The following is a 13,755-nucleotide window of genomic DNA, read 5'->3' on the forward strand; positions in this document are numbered from 1 at the left end:
CATTAAAAGATGTGAGATCAATCCTTCAATCTATAATCAGTATTCATTAAATATTAATTAACACTTAGGGTACAAAACTTGGTTTTTGCAAACTAGTCAGTGGATTCAAAGCAGTGGCAGAAAGCATGTGTGTGGATTTGAACATGTTTATATATGACCCCCAAACTCCTCTTCTGATCTCTGCTTTAGTCTCAGTTTAATCTCAATAGGCTCAGAAGAAATGGACTCTAATTTCTTACATTGTGGGCACCAGTGTTTGCAGGTGCAAAGTACAAGCACCAACAGACAGGTACGTACCTGTAAAGTGCTTGTGTTTATAAAGTGCTTTTCCAGTCTTACTGACCACTCAAGCAGCTTCTAAACTGCAAGTAACACTTACGATATAGAGTTTATGATATGCATCACACAACAAAACATTGAACAAATGCTTCTTGAATGTTTTCTTGACATTGTGACACAGGTAAATTTACTAAAGAAAAAAACTATTGCTATATTATCCCCGGCCACTAACAATGGAAGGTATTTATTTCAGGGTTAATCCTCTGCATCTATGTGTGATCTCAGTCACCTGAGCACATCGTGAAAGGTCACATCTCCTCCGCTGTGAAGTCGCTCCATCTCATAGCACATGTGTTTAAACAGCAACTTGTCTTTGTCCAAGTCCACCTCCAGCCTGCCTCTGAGCAGACGAAGCAGAAACTTCACCCTGGATGTGGGGATTACACCCTGGAGAGAGACGGTCACACAGTTCACGGGGTAAATTAAGAAATTATGCAATGAACTTTAAAAGCCTGCAATCCTGGGATTTAGGTGTATTTCAAAAGCTGTAAGATATCAACTGCATTTTGATTTTTTTACTCACAAAGTAACTAAGATTGTTACTAAAGTTCTTCAACAACCTTAAGTAAATCATATTTTATGAAGCTTTGATTTTCAGGACACAAATCCTTCATAGCAAAGGAACTATGAAGGTCCCAAACAGAAAGTGACCTGATATCTCAGCGACTGGGGACGACATTTAAGCAAGCATATTTGGCCACTAGTGTGTTCCAATAAGCTGACAAAAAAAAGGATTTTGCTTCATAACAGTCAATGTGCCACCAACTATGGTTTCATCATGGCCAGAGATGTTGCCATGGTAACTGTGCCCACTCTCCTCTTGCTAATTTCTCACCTCCCGTTTGTCATCCACCATGTTCCAGATGATCTGAAAGTGCCTCAGGTCATTATAGCTCAGCAGCTGGTCCTCCTCAGTGGAGTAGAACAGAGAGAAGTTCTCCACAATGATGGCTGCAGACACAAAAAGAGATATTAATGCACACACACAGAAATATTCAATAATACCAGTTTCTATATCTATGAGTTTTCATTGTGACAGCCATCATAAATCTTTATTTGGTAACACTGAATGCAAGTCACCTGCTGCATTTTAGAGCTTTAGTTCCAAATGTGTGTGCTGCACTATTCTGGGATGTCCTGAACAGCAGCCACTTGTGCCGCTGGGTTTATTTTCAAGCACTGTTTGAGTTTTGAAGATGTTTTTCTAGTTAGTGTGAATGCTGAAAAGCATTCACAGTATTGTTATTCAAATCTTTATTATTATTATTTCATATTCCGTACGTTTTTTGGCATCTATCGCCTTCAACACCGTTCAACTTAGAAAAACCATTCAACCACCGTTAGATTCCTCTTCTTTTGGACATGGCTGCTTCTATTTTTCTCATTTTTAACTTTTATATTTTTTAAATTATTCAACTTTATTCAGCAAAAATTTAAAATGTATTTCAATAGGAGAATCTTCAAATTCTCATTCAACGTACTCATTTTTCAACTCTAACTACTTCAACACACGTTGACCTAGAGCCACCATTCAAACTTTAAAACGAAGCCAAGACCTTGAATTTTTCAGCTTGTATTTATCTTTTTAAAATCTGTTATACTTTTTCTTCAGTTCCAGTTTAAGTTTCATGCTATTTTTCATGCTAAGATTAATCTTAAAAACTTCTTTCAACTGCTGCTGTGTCCACAGTGTTTGCTCTGCAGCCTTCATTTTACCCTCAAAACGTAGCCATCGTTATTCTCTTTCCAACAGTGTGTCTTTCAATGCTCAGAGAAGTAAACGTTTTGAACTGTGTGAATCCAAGTACAGGGGTAACCTTCTAACTGACCCATATAAATACACTGTATTTTTAGTCAGGAGTTTGTCTCAACAGCAGGAAAGACCCCACTTGTTAAATCGCTCCTGTCATCACAGTTTTGACAGCACAAGGATAAATGAGACACTGTTGTGTAGAACAATTCCTCTGGATCCTCACAGATCAAAAGCTTTTTTATTACGAGTTACGGTCTTGGATTTAGATGCAGTTTTCAACAGCTGCACCAAAGCAGATTTGACAGGGCTTTGTCACAGTATAACAGTATGCCAGTAGTTCGTGCAGGCCAGCTAAATACAGCATTCTGATTGGCCCATTAAATTCAAGCTTATTGTTCATTGGTGGATTTGTCTTCTGCACACAGGTGGTTCAGATCTGGGCAGTTGGAGTCAGTTGATGACTTTTAGAATCATCTTTTATGACTGAATGATTAAATCTTACAACATTTAGCTGTCTTTAGTGGATTTTCCCACATTTCAGTCATTCAGTGTTTTAAATAATATGAGGTTTCAATATTCATTCAGATGTTTTTCTTTTCTTTTGTCATTTATCTTTTTCTAATTTACATTTTAAACACGTTCACCTACTTTTCAACTTCATCTGTGTGAACGTCAGCTTTTAGCAGTTCTGAACTTTTGTTTTCAGGTGAAAATTTCTGTATTTTTAATCTCATTCAACATTTTTAACTTAAATTCAGCATTTATGCCATTTCAGCTAAAAAAAACATTCAGCTATCAGCATTCACACTACACTTTCTTTAGAAAATGCATTTTCTAGTTTATATTGATATCATTAACATTTTGCCTAAACTAAACTGGACTAACCCTAATCAAATCATAAAATCTAACAAGTTACCTAGTTTTTTGACCCGACATTAAAGGTGAGTCAATAATATGACATTACAAGGTTATAAATAACAAAACATTGACTGACCTACAAGAAGGTTGAGCATGATGTAGGCTATAATGACATAGAAAGAGCAGAAGTATATAAGTGCTCCAGCATAGTTGCCACAGTCCGTCTCCCAGTAGCGATGTTTATCTGGGGTGCAAAATGGTGGTTGCACCTGGGGAGGGGGAAAAAATTGCATCAACCAACAGATATTAAAACAAACATCAAATATTCTAAGAAACTATGTTAAACATGTTTTCTTATTTATTTATATGGCTAATATTAACAGTGTCCACTGGTCCTCTTTTTTTTTTTTTTTTTAATAAAGTGGTTTAAGAAGAACTGCAACATTGAGATCAGCGGGGTATGGCCAAATAATAAAAATATAAAGAAGTAACCACAATATTATGCTGTGAGCACTAAAGACAACAATCAAATCCTCCTACTGCACTGAAATGGCCCCAGAAACCACTTCACATTTGTCTATGGGGAAGTGCACTGGACCTGCAGCCCATCTTACCATGCAGTCATGCATGATTTTATTCCAATCTTCTCCTGTGACAATACGGAAGAGAACAGTGATAGCCTTTCCTGCTGTGGAGAAGTTGGCATGCCTGCGATTGAAGGAGATAGACACACTGACACAACTGTGTAAAGAACTCCTTTACTGTACCGCTGCTTATATCCTGTATTGTTTATTGAAAAAAATAGTAATAATAAAGATCGGAAAAGCAATGATTACCGGTTTATGTTCTCTCCGTATTTGACGGTTCCGAAGAGAACAACTCCAGCAAATGCATAGCAGAGAAGAAGGAGAAACATCCCCACGATGATGAAGAAGCTCTTGTACATGCTGACGACTACAGTGAGCAGCAGCATCTTTAGTGTCACCTTTAAAATCATACACAAAGGTGAAAAGCAGAATTTTATTCCTACACTAGAAAATATATTTGGATAAAGTACTTTATCTTTTTTGTTGACTAATGTACTCACATGTTTCCCACATATTGTGAAGAACCTGAAGACAATCACACATGTGCCCATCATGTAGGTGTACGCATTCTGTAGTAGAAAATTGTACAGTAATTTTAGCTGTAGTGAAAAAAAATCAATAATACTGACTGAATTTGAATTTCTTTAACAGATTTTTCTAACCAGTAAGGAAAAGTGCAGAACAATCCAGATGACACCCAGCGATGTGACCAGGAGGTCATACCGATTTCGTCGACTCTGCCAGTAACCAGCGGGGGACATGGCTATCAGCTTCATTGTCACCTATGAAACAACAGCAGCAGTAAAGTAAATAAAGCCACTCAGGTACATTACAAATACCCCACCCATCCCCCCAAAAACAGGCTCACCTCCAGGACAAATATGAAGGTAAAAACTACAGACATAGTGGCAAGGGGAAATGTTACGCCGTCATCACCTACATTCCACTGAGGAAAAACACAAAAAGGTCAACGTCAGTTCATACATATAAAATTGCGTTCATGTGTGCGATAATTAAAAAGCCAGCTGAGAGTGTAAACTGAACAAAGACAATAAGAAGCACACTCAGGTAACACAGCATCATATACTCTTAGATGAGGTGTTACCTTGACTGAGAGGAGGACAGACTGTGCCAGTACCAGCACAGCAATGCCCCGTTTGAAGAAGGGATGCTGAGTAATGTCGTACATCTTGGCCCGGAAACCTCCGTTCTCTGTCAAGCACAAAAGAAGGCAAAAATTCAGTGAAACCTGAACAACGATTTTGGAGAATTGTGGCATTTTTGATCATCGGTGATCAGTTATAAATGTCTGAAAAGGCTCTTGTAGTGAATAACCCGGGTGATTTAATTTTCAGTAGTAACCCTTAACGTCCAACAGATGGCACTCATAGGCTGTTTGATTGTTATTACCTGGCCAATAAGACTTTAGTGCAGCATATTTATTCAGGTAGATAAAGGGGAAAAACAATGCCGACATGCTTAAGATTTTGTGAATTTGGCAAGTTTTATAGACAGGCTGACAGGCTGTCTCAGACGGCAGCTTCTGCACATCTATGAGCCAAAAATATAAACGACATTGTTGATCCTCTTAAGCATATTCAGAAAACCTTCCTAATCTTATTCAATCTAAGTTATCTAAGGCAGAGTACATCCATAGTGTGAATGCAGTGTCTTTGTGACTTTTATTTTATGAGCCTTTCACATCACTGTGGAGTAACTTTGGCCAACTCCTCTTTGCAGAATTGTTTAATTCAGACACACTGGAGGGTTTTTGAGCATGAACGGCCTGTTAAAGGTCATACCAAAGCCTCTCAATCAGATTTACATCTGATCTTTGATGGGGTCACTCCAAAACTTTCATTTTGTTTTGCCTTTTTTTGAGTCATTAAGAGATCGTCCTCCTGCATAACCCAAAGTGTGCTTGAACTTCAAGGTATGAACTGATGGCAGGACATTCTCCTACAGGATTTTCTGTTAGAGGGCAAAATTCATGATTTCATCAATTACAGCATCATGAAGCAGCAAGGAAACCCCAGGCTATATACTATATGACTGCTGGCCACAAAGAGTGTTTGTAAGTACTTTGGATGTGACTGTGTGAGCACAGACCAGCTCAGTGTTTTAATGAACCACCGGCAGTGAGTGAGTGAGTGAGTGGTGCCTGCACTGAAGACCTTTGGATGAGGATCAAAGTCAGGTTGATGGTGCTGGAATAAGCGGCGGTGATGACTAAAACTTAAGCGATTGATTTTCTGTTAGCTCTCAGCCTCAACTGTACTAACAGGCAATTTCCCACACTGCCTCTGAGGCACTTCTACTGTTCTCATGACTCTAATCACTAAAGGGAGAGCAGCCGCATGATTTTACTTTGTAATAAAGCTGGTAGTTTTCTTCAACTCAGGTAGGAAAATCAGATGAAGTCTGAAGAAATACTTCCGCTTGCAGGCAGCAAAAGAAAGCAATGACATGTAATTCAGTGACTGAGCGTTCCAGTGCTGTTGCCGGTCACATACGCTGTCATACTGAGCCACTTAATCCCATCTTATATGTGCTATTCTGTTTTTTGCTAGTTAGTTTTGTTATGTTTCACTATTTTAACCTTTTTTTTTAACTGCTGTAATAAAAGAGTTTACCAAAACTGTGATTGGGGGGAGACATTACATAAAAGTTATAACTTGAGTTGCCTGTCATTGAGTGAAATAACTATTTGATCCCCAAAACGTGACTTGTTATGACAGAGTAGTTAGGCGTTACTTGTAGTTGGTTACCCGGTTTTGCACACAGTCACTGGGGGATGTTGCAAAAAAAGTATATTTAAAAAAACGTTCCTATTTCTTGGTTCTCTTATTGCTGCCTGCAGCTGTGTTTTGCAAAGCATTGGTGAAATGTGTTACGTGATTTTATTATGTACACTCAAACCTGGGCGAGGGGGTAGGTGGAGAGGTTGGGCTATTTTCAATCGACTCTTCAGATCCTCCCATCTTCTCTGGTCCACTGTTAGCAGAGCAGTACCCTGTTGAGACGAGACACAATCTTAACTCCTCGTGGCTGCAAGCCTAGAGTCCTACAAGGAGTACCACATAACTGCACCATCACCAGGTTTAATTTGTGTTGCACTATTCTATCTGATGCCAAACAACAGGGAAAGACGCCTCACAAAAATCTAAAACAAGATGCATTTTAATTGGCCAACTTTGTTTAACTAGTGGTCAGAGTGACACCATAATGCCCCACATACCACACAGTATGGTGGCAGGCAATAAAAGACAAGAAGGTGTAATATATGTGCAGTACGGCTCTTACCTTGTTCTCATTGAAGTTTGCAATGACAACACCCACAAACAGAGTGAGTCCAATCATACATCCCAGAAACACAAAGACATGAATGTAGATGCCATGGATCTGCAGACACAAAGAGTTAGAAAATGTGTAGAGCAGCTGACACACTGCAGGCATAAAATGAGAAAATTCATTGTCATATGAAAAGTTAAGGATCAGTACCGGTCCAACGCGGTGAATAATGACATCTCGGACCTCCACCCACCCTTTTAGTGAGAGAACTTCAAACAGAGCCAGCATGGCATTTCCCACATTGTCGAAATTAAAATTTCGTGGATTGGCCCTAGAAGAGGACATAATGTGTGCATTAACGACTGGCTGTGCAAAAACAAACGCACACACAAACAGAAAAACAAGCCTTACCAGACCCGTGGTACCCAGAAACCTGGTTTCTTTTCTCCAGGCTTCAGTTTCAGGTTCAGATTTCTGGAAACACTAACGTTTATTCGGAATATCCCGTGACAATCCTCCTGTGACAGGCCACAAAGTTTAACAGCAAAACACAGAAAGGAACAACAGTCAGAACATTTAATGAAATGGAAGAAAAGGGCTATTTTTGGATTCATGATTTATTAAAATAATATACCAGAAGACTTTCACAATAATGAAGTCTAGTGCATTACAGTAGATTTAAATAAAAAACCCTTACATTTAACTTAAATAAGAAATACTTTTCTAGATATAGTCAATTATCTTGGAACAACTGTTTATAAAATAAGCTGAAAGAAGCGTGAGGACTGTTGTTAAGAAAATAGGATAAAAGGAAACACTGGTTTATTGATTTGACTGGGGAGGCCCCTTCTACTTATTCAGCCTGTAGTTCTCTGCAGGAAGTGTAGAACAGTGGGTCAGTGAGGAGACTGTTTCTTGCTGTACCCGTTTAAGAACACTGGGGTCGTTGCACTTGGCAAGCTTTCCGGCAAACAGTTGAACTCCAAAGCTTGCGAACACCAGCATCAGCGTGAGGAGCAGAATGGAAACCTGCAGAAAAATCAATCAAGAATTTAAGACACAAGTTGAACATAATCCAAGTATGAGAGCAGTGGATGTAGAAACCTCCGTCAGGAAAATCAATCAGACAGAGTAAAAATCAATAACTACAGCACATTTCTTGTAACTATAACATTATAACACAACTAGAATTATATTGAGTTTCCAGAAAAGCTGGTACATGCTGTCAGTTTAGAAAAAACTTGCGCTCAGTTTGTAATAAAATTGGTTAATATACATAATGGGGTATAAGAAGAAGCCACTGTGTGTTTGTTACTGTGAGCACTAATGCAAGTTAAGCCATCACTAAGTCACTGATCAGATGAATTAAAAAAAAAAAAAGAAAAGTGAAATTTGGGCATTAATTATCTAACACGCTCTTTTAAAAAAAAGTACTAAACACTCCCAGTTGTCCCAGTTGGCTGATTTGAAACAAAAAAGTACAACAGGGAATACCTCAAACTCTTGAGCAGCTAAAACAAGCAAGAATGGGGAAATGTTTTGCTTTCTAAATTTCAATTAATAGAATAGAATAAACCTTTATTATCCCATGGATGAGAAATTTCAGTTAAGTTGGTCAACATAACTGAAATGACGTCAAAATCCTTCTTGATGTTGACGTCATCAAGTTCAAACTGTTTATTATTTAAAGATTGGTACCAAAAAATGTTTCTGTTCGACATGCCGTGCATTATGATCTTCAAAGCACTGCATTGTGTCTTTATTTCCTTTATTGTATTTCCTGTATTTTATACAGCTTCCCATTTGTTTTCTGAAATTCCTGAGCAGTGTCACTTTGTTTTATAAGCAGTGTGGCAGTCAGGTTGAAGGTAAGGTATCAAGTTTAAGGTAAGAAAAGTTCATTTTCATTTAGACAAATATTTGAACCCTATTTAAATAGTTCTCCTGCAACAATAGTAAGTCCTGTAAGAGAAGACTGAGTTATATTAATCAACATTCACAAGAAGGTTTTTATGTTGTTTCCTTCGTTAATAGCCACACACAGGTGGAAAATGCAAACAGGTGCTAACCAGAAAAATCTCCTTGAATCCTTTGAGAACCTCCCGCACCACCTTCCTCATCTGGGGTACCAGCTTGAAGATCCTGAGCGGACGCAGGCAGCGCAGCATCATCAGCAGCTGAGCCCCAGACTCAGGAGGAACGTCAGGAGGTAGCCAGCACAGAAAGATCAGACTCACCTAGAGTGAACACAGCAAAGCAAGCATGAATAGCATCCTACTGATTTTACAGCAACATGGTTCATATTTTAGTTTCCAACAACAACACTGAAACTATCCATTCTCTTTTCATTTCTCTCAGTACTAAACATTGGACAAACCTAATCTACTGAACCCAAACCAAAGACTCTCCAACTTCGAAGCCTGAATAACATTCAGCATAAAATATTTCTTCTATTGGCCACTTCTATTTCACATCAAAACTGCTACTTTCAAAAAATGATAATAGTAAGGAACTAAAACTGGATACAGTTTTTGATTCATATGGTCACTGAGTAACACTGTAAGGCAACATTTGCAGCAACAACAAATCTGTGAAGTGGTTGTCAGATGTAAAATTTCCTGGAAAGTCATATGAATGTTATATGAAGGGGGCTCCTAAAAGGTCCAAAATACTCCTATAATAGTTAATAGCAAACAAAAATGCATAATCTCTTTCCGTTTGGTCTATGTACCCTCACTCGACTAAATGGAAAGACACGATGAAGCAGTATTTATATTAGATTTCTCACAAGATATATAAAGATGTCCATGACGCCTCCAAAGTCTCTGATGACAGCTGTCGGGGTGAAGAACAGACCGTCGGCCATGATCTTCAGGTTGAGCTCAATGCTCATGAAGATCACAAACACGTACTCCCCAATCTGAAACAGACACCACTGGTTTAGTGCATTTATGCCTGCACTTGACTTTTTCATGAACTATCAATCATCTTGTTAATACCTGAAGAGTGGGGACATGCATAACCCTGGTGAAGGGGGATTCGAACATCATGGAGATGCAGGAGCAGATGGTCACAACAATCATAACCCAGTCCAGATAGGTGACTAAGCCCAGAAGATCACTGTAGGGAAACACACATCAGATTTCACACAAAGAAAAAGTAGGTTTGGTATACAGTAAGTAGGCCAAGAGAGCACTTTGGTTTGCAAACCAGCAAAACACTAATACAATGTAAAAAAAAAAGAAGATAGGTACGGCAAGACAAAGAGAGAACAAGGATGAGTGGGGAAAGGTATCAGAAAGTGAGAGCGAATAAATCTTAGTGTGTGTGTGTCTGTGTGTACGTGTGAGCAGGCCGATCTGTTTTACAGCAAGATGTCCCCAGGCACCAACGGTATCTGATACAAAGGACTGCTCTGCTTCTCACTTCAGTAATCAGTTTCTCTGCTCGGCTGAATTACTATCAGGCTGCATAATGGGTGAAATATATTTCACAGCTCTTCACTTCACAATTTTCATTCCTTACCACAGTTTGGGAAAGCACAACAGACAAATAATAAGCCACAGAATTAATGAGTATTCCACTGTTGCACAATGAACAGATCGATGGAGAGTCAGGCAATCAATAATTCATCACACTTACTACAGCTGGTGGTATTTGGTGTTCTTCACTGCTCCGGTTATTGGATCAGTTTTTGATCTAGATATGAAGTCATACCAAAAACAAAAAAAAAATCACACAAACAACATACATACAGACAGAAAACACAAGGTTGAAAACATTTTTCTTACTACAAAGATTCATATACACAATGTATGTGTGTGTGTCTGTTAGCTTAGATTTAAGACAAGTCTTACGCATTGAAGCGAGCTCGAACAATCATCCTGCAGAAGTTCCTGAAACGGTGCTCACGCCCCACGATAAAAAGAGGCTTATCGAAGTAAGGATGGTTCTCCCTCAGCTCCTCCTCCTGAACCTTCCTGCTCAGCCACACAATCAAAGATGTGGAGAAAATACCAGTGACTTCACATCAATCACGTCACCGAATAAACAATTGTTTAGCCATACTTAACTGAGTTACTTTTTGGTGAAGAACTTGATTCAACGTAATCATAATATTGTGTGTGAAAACCTTTTCATTTCAGCTTGTTCTTTCTTTTCTTGGATCATCTTGATCTCGCTATCCTCTCTCTGGGCATTACGATAACGCACTGTGCTGGAATGCTGGGGAAAGAAAAAAATTAGACAATATATATGACACTTTTTTTTATTACAGAAATTCCCTGTCATCTTCTTACACTTCTTGCATATACTGAGATATATTTTTAAGGACTATAGAATCAGAAGAGCTTTATCTGGCAACAAACAAGCCTAGTGCAAAGTATGTGCTGGGATGTGACTTTGTACTGACATCCTGAGTGAGAGTCTCCAGCGATTTCCCTCGACTGATCCTCTGACTAGTAGAACCATGTCGCAGAGATCTGCAGACGCAAAAGGCAGACTATAAGATACAAGGTCTCGACAGTAGAGCACAAGTGTCTAAGTTTCTGTCTGTGCGTCAAAGTGTACATCAGACCTGCGCTCTTGCCGCACGTGATGCTGGACACTGAGTATGGAGCGTTCTTTGGCAGGCTGGCCTTCAAAAGATCCACTTTGTATACGCTGTGTTGTGCAAGCGCTTGGAAACACAGACAATACAGTTTGTTAATCATAATGCAATATCAATAAAACTATATACTGCCTTGCTATCGCTTGTTATCAAGTACCAATTGTTTATAAAGACATGTAGATGCACTAGTTCATGATTCCAGACGGTGGTGTTTATCCAGTGAATGAAGGTACAGTTAATTGAAGCTAATCAGCTTGCAGTGAAGAAGAAGAAACTCACAGGACAGGAAAATGGCAGCTATCACTGACAGTGGGGGGCATAATATTAGAGAAGTAACTGAACTTGCACATTAATAAAAACTTATAATAAACACTTTTGCCGTTTTAAGAGCATTTTCCCTTCTTTAGTTACTCATTCATAACTGCCTTGCAAGTACCTAAGAATCACTCTGTGATAGCATATCGTGATATCAATATATCATAAGTTGCACTAGAATTCCCACCCCTAGTGTGACAAGATAGTTGGCTCTTGTCCATCTTTCAGCGTAACAAGCTATCTCTGGCTTTTGTCAGTCTGGAACCATAAGAGTACTGTAGTAACCCAGTCTACCATTGTGAAACTGGTTTGAATCATTCCATTAGTCAGTGTTTGTGTGTGTGTGAGTGACTGAGAGAGAGACTCTGATCATTACTGTCTGTTCTGACTAACAGCAGAGCCATGTACCAGAACAGAGCTAATGACATTGTGGCACCAGCAATGTGTGTACTTTAATCATTTATGGAGACTCTGAGCGATCGCTTGTTTACTGGCAATAAGTACGCATGAATTCCTGCGTATGCTGGACTGCGCGTGTGTTTGACTATGCTGGTATGTGAGCCTAATTGTGTGCTTGTGTGGAGGATGGCTGGCCAGACAGATCGTGTTATGACTACTGATAAGCTGTCTATCTTTCAGACTGACAGAATATTGGAATGGAAGGGGAGGGGGGACGGATTGGACACGGTGCCGGCAAGCTAATCTGCACTTAGTGCCAGCTCTGCCATGCTGAACAGCAAATTATCCATTTACTTCATCGCAACAGTAAATGAGTCTGAAGTGGGCCTGTGTGTGCGTCCGTGTGTGTGTGTGTGTGTGTGTGCTGAATAAAACAAAACAAAACAAAAAACAGAGAGAAGCATTAACAATACAAGAGTGCTGCTGTGGCACAGCTACACCTAATATGTACACACATTATTAGTTTCACCCACACAGAGCCCACGATGCATTTTTATGACTATGGATAATGCATTGTAAACACATTTAACTCAAGTCTTTAAGGAAGGTATAAAACTGAAAGTGCATGAATTATTGTAAAAAAACAAAAACATGCAAATAACTGATTGCCTAAAAGCAGGGAGTAGATGGTCAAAAGATGTCTGTATGCGCAGGTTACATTTAGAACAGACGCGGATGAAACGTGAACATGTTACAGAAATATAAGTTACATTATAGTTTATTGCAGCATATTAATATCTTCATTTTACTGTGATGCGCGAGCTGGCGTACGATACGTTTATTAATCAAATTTAGCTCAGTTTGTCACACTTACTCAGGTGTAGACGTGTCTTACCGTAGGATTTTATTGATTGTAGTTTCTTTCTCCAGGAGGTTACGAGCTCGGATGCTAAATATTGACCTTCGAAGCTAAGAAAGCACGGTCAGTTAAAAAAAAAAACCCTACACAGCTGTAAATATTAGGCACAACGTGGCAATCTGCTTCATTTTGCTGTATATTTACAGTCACAGAGACAAAGAAAGGAACAGCGTGTAAGCGAGCAGGCAAAGAAGTCTGTGAAAGCACCTTTTGGTCAATATATTTGTTGTCTTCAATTGCTGAGCGTTTGGAGTGGTCACAAGAGGAGGATGAAGCGGAGGGGAGACGCCGGAACAGACAGCTGGTATCCTGTTGCTGACGATCGATGAACTGCTTCATAAAACTCTCCCTAAAGTACACGACAAACAGCACGCACAGAAACATCATGAATTTTAATGTACGGTGTCCCCCTAAAGAAATACGTATTCAGAAGTAGACGATCACAAATTTATAAAGCTTATCTTAGACGCATAATTACATCAGTGCAAATTCAGCTGCAGTGGAAGCTCTTAGTGCAGCAACCCAGCAGATGGGCTGCAGAGGGAGATTTCTTTTGGGTGAAGGACTTGGCCCTGCACTACTCGGCAACTAAACAATAAAGCTTATGAGCCGGACTTTGCGTCAGATATAGTTCAGTTTTACTGCTAAAGGCTGCAGAACATAAAAAGTCTGTTTTGCAAATGAC

The 13,755-nt window shown here is 39.2% G+C and overlaps 1 protein-coding gene across 6 annotated transcripts in view; it reads right to left on the reverse strand.

Moving 5' to 3' along the window:
* nalcn (sodium leak channel, non-selective) overlaps positions 1-13,755 on the reverse strand; it is a 65,183-nt gene that overhangs the window by 2,276 nt on the left and 49,152 nt on the right. For all 6 annotated transcript variants that reach the window (XM_025903666.1, XM_025903664.1, XM_025903665.1 and 3 more), the window contains 24 exons: positions 13,278-13,419; positions 13,047-13,120; positions 11,405-11,506; positions 11,240-11,309; positions 10,961-11,052; positions 10,686-10,808; positions 10,471-10,527; positions 9,828-9,948; positions 9,617-9,748; positions 8,898-9,065; positions 7,753-7,857; positions 7,240-7,346; positions 7,039-7,159; positions 6,841-6,939; positions 6,457-6,550; positions 4,643-4,749; positions 4,406-4,483; positions 4,200-4,319; positions 4,038-4,106; positions 3,787-3,935; positions 3,565-3,658; positions 3,087-3,219; positions 1,175-1,290; positions 569-726 (listed from right to left, as the gene is read on the reverse strand). In XM_025903666.1, coding sequence (XP_025759451.1) covers positions 569-726; positions 1,175-1,290; positions 3,087-3,219; positions 3,565-3,658; positions 3,787-3,935; positions 4,038-4,106; positions 4,200-4,319; positions 4,406-4,483; positions 4,643-4,749; positions 6,457-6,550; positions 6,841-6,939; positions 7,039-7,159; positions 7,240-7,346; positions 7,753-7,857; positions 8,898-9,065; positions 9,617-9,748; positions 9,828-9,948; positions 10,471-10,527; positions 10,686-10,808; positions 10,961-11,052; positions 11,240-11,309; positions 11,405-11,506; positions 13,047-13,120; positions 13,278-13,419 — 2,631 coding nt within the window. The remainder of the gene's footprint in view (positions 1-568; positions 727-1,174; positions 1,291-3,086; positions 3,220-3,564; positions 3,659-3,786; positions 3,936-4,037; positions 4,107-4,199; positions 4,320-4,405; positions 4,484-4,642; positions 4,750-6,456; positions 6,551-6,840; positions 6,940-7,038; positions 7,160-7,239; positions 7,347-7,752; positions 7,858-8,897; positions 9,066-9,616; positions 9,749-9,827; positions 9,949-10,470; positions 10,528-10,685; positions 10,809-10,960; positions 11,053-11,239; positions 11,310-11,404; positions 11,507-13,046; positions 13,121-13,277; positions 13,420-13,755) is intronic.

This window comes from Oreochromis niloticus, linkage group LG16 (genome assembly GCF_001858045.2).
Source record: "Oreochromis niloticus isolate F11D_XX linkage group LG16, O_niloticus_UMD_NMBU, whole genome shotgun sequence".
In the NCBI taxonomy this organism is placed as follows: Eukaryota; Metazoa; Chordata; class Actinopteri; order Cichliformes; family Cichlidae; genus Oreochromis; species Oreochromis niloticus.